Below are 19,402 nucleotides of genomic sequence, written 5' to 3'. Positions count from 1 at the left end.
ACAGTTTTCAGAGTAGTGTGGCCCTGTAATATTTGCATGCTTTCATTACATTCAAAATGACTTTATTCAGTTTTCAACATAACTCTTTTAATCAATTCTTCCCAGTCACAGTAGTCTACACGAAAATTTATACTCGAGACACATAACATACAGAAATCTTTTTAATGAAAAGATGGCCTTTCGAAACGAATTAAGAAAGAAAAACCATTCCGAGTTAGACTGAAACCATAGGCCCCAGGCAACAAGACAGCATTCATATTTTAACGTGCAGTGTGATCAGAGGAATTGTATATAGCAGTTGTTATCTGTGGACGATATCCTGAACTTACTGCTAATTTCGGTGTAATTGCAGGGAGCTTAAAGTTTCAGTGGGGCAAATTCAAGTATAAAAGTATATACGCAATAACGTTCCGAATGTCGTGGGGGAGTAGGCAGCGGTGTGGGTGGCGCCCGCAGGCACCTGCTCTTCGACGCGTGGTTCCCCTTCGACCCGGTGCCGTCGCCCAACTACGAGCTGGCGCTGCTGTACCAGTCGGTGACGCTGTACATCGCCTTCATCACGACGGCCGTCATCGACGTCTTCTACGTCAGCGTCATGGTCTACCTGGGCGTCGAACTGGAGATTCTCAACGAGGCGGTCGCCAGGAGTTGCCGGCCGTCCGAGGAGAAGGGCGACGACGACGACGACTGCTCCCTGCTGATTGGCTGCGTCAGGCACCACCAGGCGCTCAACAGGTGGGGCCATCATCCCTCACCTGCCACTCTACCTAAATTTTAACTAAAGTAATTTCGAGGATTCCATGCCCCATCGTGTTCCTAATCCATCGAAATGAAAATTCCTTGCCAGAGGTCAATGTATAAGGGGTTATCAAAGAGTTTCGTTTGATGGCGTTTTTGCATCGTGTAGGCAACGCAGCGTGACTCTCATAAGGGTATGTAAACATCAACATGTAGGCAACATAATCATCTTTGGGTTGAAGCTCTTGTTTTCCGTATTTGCTTTAACAGTACGTATGTTTTGGGACAGGGTCCGCCTTTAGCAAAACACAATTTTGTTCTTTAACCCAAACATGTTTCACTGCACTTGCAGCATCTTCAGTGGGCTTTTATTTTTCATCTGTTAAAGATAAAGAGTGTTCCAAACTATTTGTATACATATAACTATTAGTTTTTAAGTCGTAATTACACATTGGAAAAACACATAAATTATGAATTCATACCTTTTTACCACAGAGTGTTGCTTTTCTGATGTGTTGTGTTTCTACAGTGACTGTATTCTTCCACAGTTTGTCATCTGCAACCACTTACACCTTAAAGAAGATAAATTAATTGAGCCAAAATTACGATTTGAAAATTGTTATTTATATGACTGAAATTAAGTAATTCTGTGTGTGTGTGTGTGTGTGTGTGTGTGTGTGTGTGTGTGTGTGTGTGTCTGTTTACATAATGTTTCACTTACATTTTCTTTTTCTTCATCTTCATCACCGTCAGACATTATATATTGAGTTGCCAGTGTCACTGTCGTTGTTTCACTGGTTACCAGGTGTAAAAACAAATATGGTGGACAGTGGAACAGTTGAAGATGTAAAAAAAGCAAGATGGCTGACAGTGGAACAGTTGAAGGTGTTTCTTGTTCGTGTGTGCTCATGTGTGAGTTCTGTGTGTTTGTAAGTTGATGAGGAGGCTTTTGTTTTTGTGTGCTGGGTGTCCTTTTTAATTTTGTTTTAATTTTGTGGTTGAGTTTATCTATAGTGTGTGTCATATCCATTCTCTACTGCTATTTGTCTGATTGTCTGCAATTCATTCTTGTAGTTGTTTTCTGTGAGTGGGGTTTTGTTCAGACTGTCTAGCATGTATTGGAAGCCGCCTAGTTTGTGTGTAATCGGATGATTAGAATCTTTGTGAATGGCTGTGCTGGTGGTGATCACTTTCCTGAATGTAGAGAATTGGTGTTGGTTGTTGTGTCTGTATATTGTGAGGTCAAGGAAGTTTAACCTCTTGTCATGTTCTGTTTCTATGGCGAATTTTATTTTTGGGTGTACTATGTTTATATCACTGTGGAGTTGTTGGATGCGACTTGGTGTTTCATCTACAAGGCATATGATGTTATGTACATAACAGTACCAATATATATCTCCTGAATATAAAGAATAACTGTATATATGCAAATGTAAACAGTATGTCACCTGCAGCTCGTCATGCCAAACACAAAGCTGAAAATGAATGGCTGAAGCAAGAAATTAGATGCCTACATACAAAAAAGCAGGAGCTCAATGTTGAACTATTCAAAATTCGGCATGAACTAGGAAATCACATTAAAATCCCTGAAATATTTAATGATATCATGAATAGAGTCGAACAAAACACAATGACACAAATAAAATGAAAATGGAATAAACAACAACAAAAACTAAACACTCTTTTAAAAGAAGACGAAGTTTTAGCACATAAAAATAGAAAGCAAGCAAACCACACATTCCACAAACGCCTGGTCAACCTTACTGACATACAACTAACCAACCAAGAAATAAATTTTCTAGAAAAAGGCCCAAAATACCATGTCAACACACACACATCACACACAAGACAGTGGAGGATCCTATCACAGAAAGTGAGCACATCATAAAACAACAAGAAAGGAACAATAATCCAAACTGCAATGCAGGTCTGACAAGGAGAATTAGTCGCAGAAGAAATAAGATGCACAACAAAGGAAAACAAAAACAACATATTGGCAGGAACAAAAACTGAAGAAGAAAAAACATGCAGAAAAATAAAGGACGAACTTAAAAACAATGAGGCACTCATTACGAAATCAGACAAGGGCAGCACCATGATAATAATAAAACAGGATGGATACAAGGAAAAAACCTTAAAATTTGTGGAAGACAACAACATAACAAAGCTAACCAGTAACCCAATACAAAGATACCAGAAAAACACACTAACATTCCTAAAAAATATTTAACACATATTCACAAATCAGAAAGCAAAATGGTTGAAACAACAGAACCCCCAAGCACCCACACTGAACAGTCTACTAAAGCTGCACAGGGATGGCATTCCGATAAGCCATGTAGACAATTTCAGAAGTCCACCGACTTACCACTTAGCCAGAGAAATGCACACATACTTACAAAAACATTACATATACACAAATAACAGAAGCATACACAACACTGAAGAACTGATATAACGAATCAAAGACATCAACATACCCACAAGAGCCACACTCAAATCATTTGACATCACATCCATGTACATCAATATCCCCACCACAGAAACCATCAACATCATCAAACAACAATTAGAAGAACAAGCCAAAATTCCCAATCCCCACATAAGAGAAATAGCTAGCATTCTAAAACTAATGACAGGGCAAAGCTATTTCTCATTTGACAATCAGTTCTACTCACAAGAAGACGGGTTCCCAATGGGATCACCTGTCAGTGGACTCCAAGCCAACATTTTTGTCAATCACATTGAAAATAAAATATTTGAAACAATAGTAACACCCAAACAGTACCGGATAATATATTGGTACTGTTATGTTGTTGTTGTTGTTGTGGTCTTCAGTCCTGAGACTGGTTTGATGCAGCTCTCCATGCTACTCTATCCTGTGCAAGCTTCTTCATCTCCCAGTACCTACTGCAGATGACATAATACGCCTTGTAGATGAAACACCAAGTCGCATCCAACAACTCCACAGTGATATAAACAAAGTACACCCAAAAATAAAATTCACCATAGGAACAAAACAAGACAAGAGTTTAAGCTTCTTTGACCTCACAATATACAGACACAACAACCAACACCAATTCTCTACGTTCAGGAAAGTGACCACCACCAGCACAGCCATTCACAAAGATTCTAATCATCCGATTACACACAAACTAGGCGGCTTCCAATATATGCTTCACAGACTGAACAAAACCCCACTCACTGAAAACAAGTACAAGAACAACCTTTCCTGAGCTCGAGACCACGTCAGTTGGACCCTGGACGACTGGAAAAACGTAGCTTGGCCACATGAGTCCAGATTTCAGTTGGTAAGAGCTGATGGTAGCGTTCGTGTCTGGTGCAGACGCCACGAAGCCATGGATCCAAGTTGCCAGCAAGGCACTGTGCAAGCTGATGGTGGCTTCATAATGATGTGGGTAGTCTTACATGGAATGGACTGGGTCCTCTGTTTCAACTGAACCGACCATTGACTGGAAATTAATTACATGGAGACCATCTGCAGCCATTCATGGACTTCATGTTCTCAAACAACGATGGCATTTTTATGAATGACTATGCACCATGTCACTGGGGCACAATTATTCGCGACTGATCTGAAGACAATTCGAGCGAATGATCTGGCCACCCTGTTCACCCATCATGAATCCCATCGAACATTTGTGGGACATAAACGAGAGGTCACTTCGTGCACAAAACCCTGCGCCAGCAACACTTTCGCAATTATGGTCGGCTATGGAGGCAGTATTGTTGTTGTGGTCTTCAGTCCTGAGACTGGTTTGATGCAGCTCTCCATGCTACTCTATCCTGTGCAAGCTGCTTCATCTCCCAGTACCTACTGCAACCTACATCCTTCTGAATCTGCTTAGTGTATTCATCTCTTGGTCTCCCCCTACGATTTTTACCCTCCACGCTGCCCCCCCCCCCAATACTAAATTGGTGATCCCTTGATGCCTCAGAACATGTCCTACCAACCGATCCCTTCTTCTGGTCAAGTTGTGCCACAAACTTCTCTTCTCCCCAATCCTAATCAATACTTCCTCATTAGTTATGTGGTCTACCCATCTAATCTTCAGCATTCTTCTGTAGCACCACATTTCGAAAGCTTCTATTCTGTTCTTGTCCAAACTATTTACCGTCCATGTTTCACTTCCATACATGGCTACACTCCATACAAATACTTTCAGAAATGACTTCCTGACACTTAAATCTATACTCGATGTTAACAAATTTCTCTTCTTCAGAAACACTTTCCTTGCCATTGCCAGTCTACATTTTATATCCTCTCTACTTCGACCATCATCAGTTATTTTGCTCCCCAAATAGCAAAACTCCTTTACTACTTTAAGTGTCTCATTTCCTAATCTAATACCCTCAACATCACCCGACTTAATTCGACTACATTCCATTATCCTCGTTTTGCTTTTGTTGATGTTCATCTTATATCCTCCCTTCAAGACACCATCCATTCCGTTCAACTGCTCTTCCAAGTCCTTTGCTGTCTCTGAGAGAATTACAATGTCATCGGCGAACCTCAAAGTTTTTATTTCTTCTCCATGGATTTTAATACCTACTCCGAATTTTTCTTTTGTTTCCTTTACTGCTTGCTCAATATACAGATTGAATAATATCGGGGAGAGGCTGCAACCCTGTCTCACTCCCTTTCCAACCACTGCTTCCCTTTCATGTCCCTCGACTCTTATAACTGCCATCTGGTTTCTGTACAAATTGTAAATAGCCTTTCGCTCCCTGTATTTTACCCCTGCCACCTTTAGAATTTGAAAGAGAGTATTCCAGTCAACATTGTCAAAACCTTCCTCTAAGTCTACAAATGCTAGGAACGTAGGTTTGCCTTTCCTTAATCTTTCTTCTAAGATAAGTCGTAAGGTCAGTATTGCCTCACGTGTTCCAGTATTTCTACGGAATCCAAACTGATCTTCCCCGAGGTTGGCTTCTACTAGTTTTTCCATTCGTCTGTAAAGAATTCGTGTTAGTATTTTGCAGCTGTGGCTTATTAAACTGATTGTTCGGTAATTTTCACATCTGTCAACACCTGCTTTCTTTGGGATTGGAATTATTATATTCTTCTTGAAGTCAGAGGGTATTTCGCCTGTTTCATACATCTTGCTCACCAGATAGTAGAGTTTAGTCAGGACTGGCTTTCCCAAGGCTGTCAGTAGTTCCAATGGAATGTTGCCTACTCCGGGGGCCTTATTTCGACTCAGGTCTTTCAGTGCTCTGTCAAACTCTTCACGCAGTATCGTATCTCCCATTTCATCTTCATCTACATCCTCTTCCATTTCCATAATATTGTCCTCAAGTACATCGCCCTTGTATAGACCCTCTATATACTCCTTCCACCTTTCTGCTTTCCCGTCTTTGCTTAGAACTGGGTTTCCATCTGAGCTCTTGATGTTCATACAAGTGGTTCTCTTATCTCCAAAGGTCTCTTTAATTTTCCCGTAGGCAGTATGTATCTTACCCCTAGTGAGATAAGCCTCTACATCCTTACATTTGTCCTCTAGCCATCCCTGCTTAGCCATTTTGCACTTCCTGTCGATCTCATTTTTGAGACGTTTGTATTCCTTTTTGCCTGCTTGATTTACTGCATTTTTATATTTTCTCCTTTCATCAATTAAATTCAATATTTCTTCTATTACCCAAGGATTTCTACTAGCCCTCGTCTTTTTACCTACATGATGCTCTGCTGCCTTCACTAGTTCATCCCTCAAAGCTACCCATTCTTCTTCTGCTGTATTTCTTTCCCCCATTCCTGTCAATTGTTCCCTTATGCTCTCCCTGAAACTCTGTACAACCTCTGGTTCTTTCAGTTTATCCAGGTCCCATCTCCTTAAATTCCCACCTTTTTGCAGTTTCTTCAATTTTGATCTACAGGTCATAACCAATAGATTGTGGTCAGAGTCTACATCTGCCCCTGTGAATGTCTTACAATTAAAAACCTGGTTCCTAAATCTCTGTCTTACCATTATATAATCTATCTGATACCTTTTAGTATCTCCAGGGTCTTCCATGTATACAACCTTCTTTTATGATTCTTGAACCAAGTGTTGGCTATGATTAAGTTATGCTCTGTGCAAAATTCTACAAAGCGGCTTCCTCTTTCATTCCTTCCCCCCAATCCATATTCACCTACTATGTTTCCTTCTCTCCATTTTCCTACTGACGAATTCCAGTCACCCATGACTATTAAATTTTCGTCTCCCTTCACAACCTGAATAATTTCTTTTATCTGCTTAAACTGACACACAATATTTTTAGCGCAACGCAATCTGACTTTCAATAATCCCTACAAAAGAATGGTCCTGACTAACATTAAACTATACTTTTCACAAATCACTTACCTCACAAAAATCTTCATTACTGGAACTACTGCAATACAGCGAGCGCCACTACTGCCAGCTAAATAAAAGATTCAAACTACGGAAGGCACTAACTACTAGTAGGCATAGTTAGCAAATGAAAGATTTTAATATAGAACAAACAATGTATTTACCTTAATAGTGTTGAAAAATCATAATATACATAGCAGTTCAAGATATCCATTCTGTACTCAAAAATTCGCCATCTAATTTCCCACATCCACCACTGCTGGCGGCTCACCTCCAACTGCGCAACGCTACGCGCTGTTTACATCCAGCTGCCGCTGCCCAACACTACAATGGCAGACAACAATGCAAACTAGCCACAGACTGCACACAGCACAGCCAGTGATTTTGATATAGAGCGCTACGTAACGTTGCCAATAAGAAAACGTAAACAGCCTACTTACATAAAGAAAACATAAACAACATAAACAGCCTACTTACATACACAGCACAGCCAGTGATTTTCATATAGAGCGCTACGTAACGTTGCCAATAAGAAAACATAAACAGCCTACTTACATAAAGAAAACATAAACAACATAAACAACCTACTTACACAATGTACTTTATGCCATCTGTAAAGAACCACACATCACAAAGACAACGCAGTCAACGAGACTGAGATGGGCATGTGGCACATACTGTATGTGTGACACAGGGGTATAAAAGAAGGGGGCAAAGATCGTGCTGATAGGTGTTACTGTAGAATATCCACGTAGAAGGCGATACAGGAACAGAAAATCACTGCCACAACATTGCAATATCTGGCGCAAATGGTGGAAGAGGCGAAGGCTGGTCACCGACTGAAGAATCACCGAATACAAAGAAAAAGAAAAATAAGAAGAAAAAGAAGAGAAAGTGCTTCTACGCCTACTTTGTATCTTATATTAAGATTTTTCCCTGTTCCACCAAACAGTATCTGGAGAAAGAATGAGAGTTATGCTTATAATTTCGTACTTTCTATATAATCTTTTTTAAGATTATGTGTACATTTGTTCTGTGGCTTGTACTCACCTGAAATGCATTTGCAAGTTATTACTACAAACTATAATTGTGATACATTAGTGGCTACCATGTTTATCCCCCACTATCCGATACACTGCGCTCAGATCAGTACTACTATGCTGTACACAGCAGTTACACAGGGTGACAATTATTGAATTATCCGAAAAAAACGTAAATTAGTTACAAACTACGGAGTGCACACACTTTATTCAACACGTAAACGTCACTACAGATATTCGGATATAGGTTGCGACATGTGCGATATGCCTGCCATCATTGGTGATGATGTGGCGCAGAGGAAGAGCTGAATTCTGCGTGGCCTGCTCACGTGTCAGGAAAATCGATGCTGTCGATGACCTCTTGAATGGCTGTTTTAAGCTCAGCATTGGTGTTGAGGTTATTAGTGTGCACCTTGTCATTAATATGGCTCCAGATCCGAAGAATATGGCGGCCAATCGAGGCCCGTGGCAGTGGCCCCTGCTCAGAGTGCTGCCCCCAAAGCGCTCCTCCAGGACATGAAACGCTCTGCTGCTTCGATGGCGTCGACCTCCGTCTCGCATGAACACATCTTGTCGAAATATGGGTCACTTTGAATAATGGAGATCTAATCATGTTCCAGTACCCTCACTACATTTCGGTATTCACTGTGCCATCAAGGAATATCCCACCGATTATTCCGTGCCTGGACATTTCATACCACACAGTCACCCACAGACGGTGAAGAGACTTCTCGGTGTGGATCCTCAGTCCCCCAAATGCGCCAGTTTTGCTTATTGACGAACCCATCCAAATGAAAGTGGGCTTCGTCGCTATTCACATCAATAACTCCCACCACGCCCCGCGGTCAACCGTGCAGTTTGAACGTCCTAAAGCAAACTATTCAGAAGTTATGACGATTTTGTTTCATGTAGTTCAATAATTGTCACTCTGTATATTACTCTGGCCAAAACAAGCACTGTGCTCCAAACTGAAGCAGCCTTCACCTAATGCCCGCAATTATTTTCCTTCCTTAAGGTAACTTGCCAGTGAAAAAACAGTAATAATTTTCATGAAGTTTATCAGGGTCTAACTACATAATGTGAACTCCGAATACACAGAAATTTTAGGATAATCAAAGTGTTTTGAGGATGAAGGTATTGGTATAACAATAATCAGAATAGCTTCGATATAAAATTTATTATATAAACATTTATGTCGGTCAGTAATGTAAAATTTTTCCTGCCAGTCTATGTTTGAAGTCTATAGACTTATTAGCTACATTTCCTAGATGCTTAAAACTTTGCGCACACATTTATGACATTATTATCTACAAATCAGACTACAATCAAATGATTTCAATCAATAGTTTTTATACTATAAATACATACATTAGACAATCAAAATTAAGGTAATTTTTTATAGTTAATAAGGGTATATTTTTTCCTCCTGCTGATAGTAAGCTGGTATTTGTAGTCTACTTTTCTCCAAATGGTAGCCTGAAATATCACAAAAAAATTTCAGACCTCTGGCTCAAATAGTTTTTTTCCATAAAAATAAACATGTCAGAAAATTTGACTCTTGGGAAATTCAGTTTAAAGGTACACTTCATCTGTTACTCACCTCTGTTGTTCTTAAAGCTCTCCAGTTGCACAATATTCTTGGTTTGTGTGTTCCTCATCTTATCTCTTCCTTTTCTTGCTCCTCTGTGCTATTCTGTTGTCTTTGGTTGCCTCATAAATTACACACATCGCGAACGCATAAATTACCCTAACTCCTCCCTGCCTTCACTTACAAGCTTCAAACTTTGACACCACCAAGCGACCACCAACCTTAGTACGTGATATCAGTTTCAATTTGATACACACTTACTTTCCCAGGAAAAGACGCTCTCAAAGACGGAAATACAAACCGAAAAACGGATTAAAGGAACTCAGTGAAAAGCTGTTTTTTCGTCTTATGTAATTACAAATGAAAGACTTTCCGTTACTTTCCTTCAGTTGTACTGTGAAACCTTGTTTCTTTCCGCGCAAATAATAATGACGTCATTTGACATCCGACCGTCGCATACCCACATATATTTAAATTTGTATGTAAAGATGTTCCCGATGCCCGAATCGATTCATTTAACTACCATTTTGTTCAAAAAACTCTAAATATTGATTAAAGATGGAAAAAAATTCGAATTTTTGAAGCAGATTCACTAACAAGTGACTTTAAGCACATACACAATATAATTAAAATTTTTTAGAGCAAAATTTATTTTGACATATTCCTAAAAACTTTTCTTAAATTATGCTACTAGTTCAGATGTCTGAATGAAGCCTATAAGAGCACACATGCAGATTATATATTTATAATATATAATAATTGAGAGTGTTCCCGACTTTATTTACACCATATATATATATATACATCTTTGGGCGGGTTTAGTGACATCTCTGAACAGCTAAAGGGACTGTGTTTGTGATACAATACCCACAGTCAACGTCTATCTTCAGGAGCTCTGGAAACCGGGGTGATGCAAAACTTTCTTTGATGTGTGTACGTTATTACAATTTCTTATGCAAATAATAAGTGTTTCGTAGGTACATTATGGATAGGTTGATGTTCAGTTTGAATATATATATATATATATATATATATATATATATATATATATATATATAGATATATGCTGTTGATATGTCTACCTGGAGCCTGGAGTTTCCATTGTTTCAAACTGAACATCAACCTATCCATAATGTACCTACGAAACACTTATTATTTGCATAAGAAATTGTAATAACGTACACACATCAAAGAAAGTTTTGCATCACCCCGGTTTCCAGAGCTCCTGAAGATAGACGTTGACTGTGGGTATTGTATCACAAACACAGTCCCTTTAGCTGTTCAGAGATGCAGAGATGTCACTAAACCCGCCCAAAGATGTAAACAACCATGCATGAGCAGCGCCTGTTAGACGGAGAGGCTCCTACAGCCGATCAGTTCCTGTCATTCCGCCAGGAAGGAGGTACACGGTTCGTGTTGTCTGTAGTTCAACCACGCCTAGACGGTCAATACCGCGGTTCGATCGCGTCCGCATTGTTACTTTGTGCAAGGAAGGGCTCTCAACAAGAGAAGTGTCCAGGCGTCTCGGAGTGAACCAAAGCGATGTTGTTCGGACATGGAGGAGATACAGAGAGACAGGAGCTGTCGATGACATGCCTCGCTCAGGCCGCCCAAGGGCTACTACTGCAGTGGATGATCGCTACCTACGGATTATGGCTCGGAGGAACCCTGAAAGCAACGCCGCCATGTTGAATAATGCTTTTCGTGCACCCACAGGACGTCGTGTTACGACTCGAACTGTGCGCAATAGGCTGCATGATCCGCAGCTTCACTCCCGACGTCCATGACGAGGTCCATCTTTGCAACCACGACAACATACAATGCGGTATAGATGGGTCCAACAACATGCCGAATGGACCGCTCAGAATTCGCATCACGTTTTCTTCACCGATGAGTGTCCCATATGCCTTCAACCAGAGAATCGTCGGAGACGTGTTTGAAGTCAACCCGGTTAGGCTGAGCGCCTTAGACACACTGTCCAGCGAGTGCAGCAAGGTGGAGGTTCCCTGATGTTTTGGGGTGGCATTATGTGGGGCCGACGTACGCCGCTGGTGATCATGGAAGGCGCCGTAACAGCTGTACGATACGTGAATGCTATACTCCAACCGAGAGTGAAACCATATCGGCAGCACAATGGCGAGGCATTCGTATTCATGGGCGACAATTCGCTCCCCCATCGTGCACATCTTATGAATTACTTCCTTCAGGATAACGACATCGCTAGATTGGCAAGCATGTTCTCCAGACATGAACCCTATGCCTGGTATAGATTGAAAAGGGCTGTTTATGAACGACGTGACCCACGACCCACTCTGAGGGATCTTCGCCGAATCGCCGTTGAGGAGTGGGACAATCTGGACCAACAGTACCGTGATGAATTTGTGGATAGTACGCCACGACGAAGACAGGCATGCATCAATGCAAGAGGACGTGCTACTGGGAATTAGAGGTACCGGCGTGAACAGCAATCTGGACCACCACCTCTTAAGGTCTCGCTGTATGTGTGGTTTTCATGGGCAACAAAAAGGGCGGAAATGATGTTTATGTTGATCTATATTGCAATTTCTGTACGGGTTCCGGAAATCTCGAAACCAAGGTGATGCAAAACTTTTTTTGATGTGTGTAGTTATCAAGACTCAGAGTTAATACTTATATACTTAATGCTTCTTGAAATACAAATGTACTGAACAATAAAATCTCTAACTGTGAATTTCGATTTGCCGTCCATAATAGTGTAATGTTATTTAACTTAATTTTACTTCTCATCGTCGTCAGACCACTGAACTCCAGGAATATATAAAGTCAAATTTTTTCAGCACATCGTATTTAAACAATGAATGAAACTGCTATTTAGCAAGTGTAGACTTTTTGGTAAATGATTGTTGAACACTCGCACATGGAACAGAGAAACAGCACTGACAGTTACGCCTTTCTAGAACTCGAACTTCGCCACACAGCATCCACCAGCACGGCTTCTCGATTACTGAAGACTATTTTCAATAGAAAATAAAGCCTGAAACAATTTCGGGTGACTGATATCATTGGATAACGACAGTCAGCTAAATGCACATTTGCTATCGTGATCGTTGTCAACGAAAAATGACAAGCGTTTCAGTTTCCAGTTCATTCGAATGCTTTACTCAAACATCAATGTTTCGATTATTTCAGTGAACAAACTCAGTCGTTGCCAGTAATTAAGATGATATATAGTACTTGTCTTTTTCACAGTTCAGACAGATGTAGCTCCATCAGGCTCCAACCAACGACCATTTACCTTCCAAATTACGCACAATTTTTCATAAAACTCAGGTTTAGTACCATCAGTTAGCTTTCCACAGGAACATAATTGTTGAAATCACTCTTGTTTTGTGTATTTCTTAGAAAGCCAGCACCACAGAAATTAGTGACCCATATGTATAGAGACGTCTCCTGTTCCTTAGAGTTCTCCAACTATTATGCTACTGATATATTTGTGGTGTCACCGCCAGACACCATACTTGCTAGGTGGTAGCCTTTAAATCGGCTGCGGTCCGTTAGTATACGTCGGACCCGCGTGTCGCCACTATCAGTGATTGCAGACCGAGCGCCACCACACGGCAGGTCTAGAGAGAGACTTCCCAGCACTCGCCCCAGTTGTACAGCCGACTTTGCTAGCGATGGTTCACTGACTACAGACGCCCTCATTTGCAGAGACGAAAGTTTAGCATAGCCTTCAGCTACGTCATTTGCTACGACCTAGCAAGGCGCCTTTACCAGTTACTATTGATATTGATATTGTGAATCATGTACCGTCAAAAGCGACGTTCATAATTAATGGATTAAAGTTAAGTATCAATCTAGTTGCGTCCGCTTTCTGAATTCTAATTCCTTGTCATGTTCCAGACCTCACGTCAGTATAGTTCTTCCTTCCTCACGCCAGCCTTCGTTAGCTAAAACGCGTCCATTTCGGTCTCCTCTAGTAACACGGTGTTGGCTCCTCTGCCAACACTACAATATTGATCACTCTTTCATTATCGACCAGGTCTCTAAAATCTTATAGTATTGCTCCACTTATACGAACGATTAAAAACCGATGCTGGTAAGTTACAAGTTCCTAAGAATACAAGCTGACTTTCAAGTATGGAGAAAATAACGTTCGTGTAAGTACGTTACGATAGCGTATTGCAGTAATTGTATCCAGATGAAATTTAGAAATGCTTCAGATCATATTATGTTGTCTGTCTGTATGGCCAACTGTTAAGACCCCTTCGTTCACAGGAACGGACATAAAGTTGAAATTTATGTCCGGTAGTAAGGTCTACGGTCGCTTGACGGATAAAGAATTTACGCTTCTAAGTCAATGGAATCGAGAGATTCGGCCATATATCTCACATATTTTCATATTCGGAAGTCACTCAGCAAAACGTATGGATGAACTATTTACATACATGTCAGGCCTGGTTGTCCTGCAGTGAAGTGCGTGCCTGGACATCGAGAGGTCGCGATATCGAATCTCGATCGTAACACGGAATTTTCAGATTAATTGTAAACCTGGCCATCACCTCTCAACAGTGTGAGGCAGGCTGTTCCAACCGAGCTCCAGAGAGCCGGAGCGCTCCAGAGCGCTCACTGCGGCTGCTCGGAGCCCGCGTGGAGGGGGAAAGCGAACTCACTGCCCCCTGGCCGCATGCGGCCGCAACTGACGCAATAATCCGTGTTCAGTGACAGCTATTACTAGCCGCGGGAGCCCTCTACCTCTATTGGAGGATACCTTTCTGTTCATTGAGAGGGATGGTCATCCGCAGTGTCTTGTATGTCATAAAGCATTTAATTCTAGGACGAGGTGCAATATATAACAACATTATACACGTCTTCATGCAGCGCACTACGACCAGGTAGAAGGCGTTGCATGCAGAGAACTGGTAGCCAGGCTTAAGAACGACAAATCAGGAGACGCAAGTTTAAAAACGCTTTCGTAATACAGAGGGTATCAAAACATGCAACATAGTTCGTGTTCTGTAATGCGTTTATAATTTTCAGGTGAATGAGAGCGGAGAAAACACTACTGAATCTGCAGGGTCGCTCGCATCATTGTGACGAGTGGCAAGCCGTTTTCGGTGGGACCACTCGTAAAATCGTGCATGTTAGCAGTTGCAGAATGTTTGTTTCCAAGGGAGGTGCAGGCAATTGAAGGGGTTTGCCTGTCGAAGCAAACAATGTCTCGTCGAATCCTGGACATGGCAGCGGATTTAGAGACACAGCTCAGGAAAGAGGCAGAGAGCTTTGTTGCATTTTCGCTAGCACTTGACGAAAGCACCGACATATCGGACTGTGCTCAGCTTGCAGTCTTTGTGCGTGGTGTCGACATGGAGCTGCAAGTAACTGAAGAACTCTTGGATGTGGAACCACTCGATTACACCGCAACAGGACGTGACATTTTCGAAGCTGTTTGTGAATCAGTGGACAATATGAATTTGCCGTGGGATAATCTCCATTCTGTAGCGACAGACGGTGCACCACAAATGATCGGGCGTCACTAAGGTTTTGCTTCTCTTTTGAAAAATAAACTCAGGGACGAATTCGGGAAAGTCAGTTTGACTCTTCATTGTTTTATTCACCAAGAGGCACTGTGTGCAGAAACAGTAGAGCTAGGTGGCGTAATGAAAGATGTCGTGAAGTGTCTGAAATTTGTGCGGCTTCACGGTATGAATTATTGCCAATTCAAAGGATTGTTGAAAGATATGGAAGCGGAGTATGGGGATATAACTTACCACAGTACAGTTCGTTGGCTGAGTCGGGGAAAAGTTATTGTGTTTTCTTTGCCATTAGTGAGGAAATATCCCTTTTTCTCGAAATGAAAGGGGAAGAAATGGGTTGTCTGAAAGAGATAAAATGGATATCAGACCTGGCGTTCCTAGCTGACATAACTATGCATCTGAATAATTTAAATCTGTCATTGCAGGGCAAAGGGCAGCTAATCGTTGACATGCACGACCAGATCAAAGCGTTTATGGAAAAGTTACGTTTATTTGAGAGGCAGATGAATAATGGACATTTAACGTTCTTCAATCGTCTTGCTTCTTTAAAACTACCTGAAGGTACTACTTTCGACGATTACCAAGCAAAGTTAAAGCAGCTCATCAGGTCGTTTCAAACACGATTCCGAGACCTCACTAGTTTGGAAATGGAACTTTCGGTGTTCAGCACTCCTTTTTCAGTTTCCCTCTATGACTTGTCATCGTCACTTCAATCGGAGATTATTGATTTGCAGAATTCAACTTTGTTGAAAGAGAGATACTACAACATGTTGGATATGTGACGAATGTATCGTTCATTACGGCAAAATACATTTCCCAAGCTTCACAACAATGCCGCTCAGATCATGTGCGTGTTTGGATCTATGTATTGTTATGAGCAGCTTTTCTCAGCAATGAAAAGAGTAAAAAGTAAGGAACGATCGTTCCTTCAAGATGCAACAATGAAGGCCATCCTACGCATTAACGCTGCGAGCACTTTGGCGCCTGAAATTTCCGATCTTGTAATGAAAAGAAAATGTCAAGCTACAGAGACCCAATAAATATAGTATGCAAATTCTTGTAAAACACTTGTTTCTTATTTATTTTCTGAACAACGTATTTCTTGGTGTAGCATGTCACCACGTCTTAGCAGCTAAGAATATGAGGTTGTCGATCTTGTAAGACGCAGCTTGCACATCAAATAGCTTGCCTTGCCGCCTGCCTCATCCAGCCGTGCGACGTGCCGGCGTGCCGGCCCACTTGAATGGCCACAGCGAGCGACAAGGCTCCCTGGAGCAGGGAGCGCTCCGTGGCTCACAACGGAGCCGACGAGCTGGAACAGCCTGGTGTGAGGAGTTGCAGGAGTCGCCAGAGAAAACACGTGGTTCGGACTCCGCGTTAAACTGTCGGTCCCGTGTCCCAGATTGTTGCCTGGGTTCTAGGCGCTTTAGTCTGGAACCGCGCGACCGCTACGGTCGCAGGTTCGAATCCTGCTTCGTGCATGGATATGTGTTATGTCCTTAGGTTAGTTAGGTTTAAGTAGTTCTAAGTTCTAGGGGACTGATGACCTCAGATGTTAAGTCCCATAGTGCTCAGAGCCATTTTGTTAGGTGCACGCAGGTCACGGAAATGGTGACTTGGGCCAAGCCACTGAGTAACATGAAATTATTATTATCTTTTACGAACATAACTGAGTTTGCACGCAACCCTCAGATCGCGTCTCATAATCGCATTTGTCCGCTTTTCTATCCTCAGCCAGGTTTAACGTCTGTGAATGAAAAAAAGATAACCATTATGTAACTCAAATTGCTATTTACACAGAATACACATCCAGGAAAACAGTTTCATAGGCTGAGTCGCAGGTAGAAAAAAAGACTGGTAAAATACACTATATTTATATGTTAGGTTAGTTTAATAATTGTTTTGCATTTTTCTGCTTCATGAGCAGGCATTTCCCATTTAACTTTGCAGATGCGTTAACACCCTACAGGAAGTAATGGGAATCTCCATCTTCGTGCAGTTTGTTTTCAACATGCTTCTGATCTGTGTGTATGCATTCGTACTTACAACGGTAAGTAATACCTCGAATGGACCTACATTATACCTATGATACTATAGTAAGTACTCCCGCAACGTTGAAACGCAGCGGCGGCCCGGCTGTTCCAGAGGAGGAGCGACTTGAGCACGCTGGCCAAGATCGGCATGACCCTGGAGAGCTACCTGTTCGAGAACCTGCTGTACTGCTGGTACGGCAACAACCTGATGGAGCAGGTGGGTGGGCTACGCGCAACCACCGCTGTGATTTACAAGGGAAGGCAGGAGTGGGCGTAGAAGCTGTTATAAGCAGTCTGGTACGTTTGTGGAGACCAAACCATAATTGCTCGTGATGGTCAGTGCTGCTCCAGGAATTTGGTCGTCTGTGTTTACTGCATCTCAATTTACAGACATTTTGTACCGCGTACTTCAGAATAGAGATGGGCAAAACTGTTCTTTTCAGAGATTGGATCAGAACTGTTCACTCCCTGAAATGAATTAGCTCTTTTTCATGACTCACCACTCATTTACAATAGAAAATAAATGGAAGGCACATTGCCCTTTAAACTTGGTTTATTCCAGTACTATACCTGTATTTTGATCTTATTTGATCCTATTTTGAAGTAACACAGATAATGAGTAAGAATTTTGTATTGTTTATTGAAATTTCCACGATATGACAAAGTCTTTGATTATTGATTTATTTTGCACTATCGTGGTTTTTTGGGTGATCGGAAAATGTTGTAACTTGAGATTTACATTAACAATATATTTGGATATAATGTATTAAAATTTCATTAACCTCATAAAAATACATCGCAAGCCATATATTTTTAAAGTGAACGTTTCCTTCCGAAGACGCCTAAAATCGCAAAATCCGTACCAGAATAAGAAAAAAAAAAAAATTTCACTATAAAACGAAAGTGCTGCATATAGCCTTACGCAGAATAAAACAAGGAAAATATTGGTGTATCACATTTTGCGATACATTTACGGTTCGCTCGTAATTAAAGCGTAAATTCGAGTGTCCATAATAAAAATCCTATAGTAAGAGGAGTCATCAGGAACCTAATCTAATCAGTTTAAGCAAATAAAAATAAAATAAAAACAATTGATGTATACATAACATAATAATGTAATATACATAGCGGTATTACTACGAAGAACAATATCCGGTAGGGACGAACTCCGATGCAGAGGCGCTGAGTCGAGCAGGTCGAGCCACGAGCTGTATTACTGCGTGAGCTGAGACTGCAGAGACCACAGTGACACCTGAGTCGCTTTGCTCAACGCTCTGGCTAGAGTCGAGATGGTGGGGTGAGCGTTGAGCGGGCGAGTTTCGTGGGTGGGGGGGAGCGGTGAACTCACCCGCTCCGAGACAAATCGTCCGTTCCCTTGCGAGCAGGTTTTTGTAAGTAGTTCCTATGTTATCCGCTAGGTGGCTCTCTGTCCTGTTGCTCGCATCAACTGCCCAGAGGGCAGGATGTGCGACTGAAACGATCGCCGACAGAGTGCGATGCGAAGTTAAGCTGCGCCAGACACTGCGCGCGGCAGACGACGCACAGAGACGGCACGGCATATGTGAAACACAAAATCCAATGGGGCACTGCACAATGCAGGCAGCCAAGGTAGAAGCAGGGCAGAGGCCGGCGCTGGCTGTGTTGTGTGGCGTGCACTGTGCTCTGACCAGCAGAGGCGCTGCTGATATGCTCCATCTCTCTCTCTCTCTCTCTCTCTCTCTCTCTCTGCCGTGGGAAACGTTTGGAGCTACCGTTCTTTTTTTCTGAATCACTGATTGTTCACTCCTTTGAAAGATTCAACTCTATGAATTAGTTCAAGAGCGGATCCCCCATCTCTACTTCAGAAGCAATGCTGTATCACATCAAGTGACGATTAAACGGTATTTCTGAGCTACAGCCAACATGATGCGGAAACACTCTTACGCTGCACAGCGTACAGTCTGTAACAGCTTTGGCGGGCAGATGGTCCATGCAAGCACAAGCTTCGCACTCGGCACAGATGAAGTAGGACTGCACGACCTCCGATTACGGCTGCGAAATGCAGACCGCCTATTTCATGTTTCGTGTCTTGTTGTTTCTAAAAATGTTTGTCTGAGACATGATTTTTGACTTGTATGAATATTCGCTTCTTGTAGCC

The 19,402-nt window shown here is 41.8% G+C and overlaps 1 protein-coding gene across 1 annotated transcript in view; it reads left to right on the top strand.

The window, feature by feature from the left end:
• The window catches only part of LOC126188828 (odorant receptor Or2-like), a 109,049-nt gene that overhangs the window by 30,550 nt on the left and 59,097 nt on the right, over positions 1 to 19,402 (top strand). The window contains exons 3-5 of the mRNA XM_049930441.1: positions 457 to 735; positions 17,183 to 17,282; positions 17,378 to 17,482. Coding sequence (XP_049786398.1) covers positions 457 to 735; positions 17,183 to 17,282; positions 17,378 to 17,482 — 484 coding nt within the window. The remainder of the gene's footprint in view (positions 1 to 456; positions 736 to 17,182; positions 17,283 to 17,377; positions 17,483 to 19,402) is intronic.

Source organism: Schistocerca cancellata, chromosome 5 (genome assembly GCF_023864275.1).
Source record: "Schistocerca cancellata isolate TAMUIC-IGC-003103 chromosome 5, iqSchCanc2.1, whole genome shotgun sequence".
In the NCBI taxonomy this organism is placed as follows: domain Eukaryota; kingdom Metazoa; phylum Arthropoda; class Insecta; order Orthoptera; family Acrididae; genus Schistocerca; species Schistocerca cancellata.
This window is presented reverse-complemented; position numbering and strand designations above follow the sequence as displayed.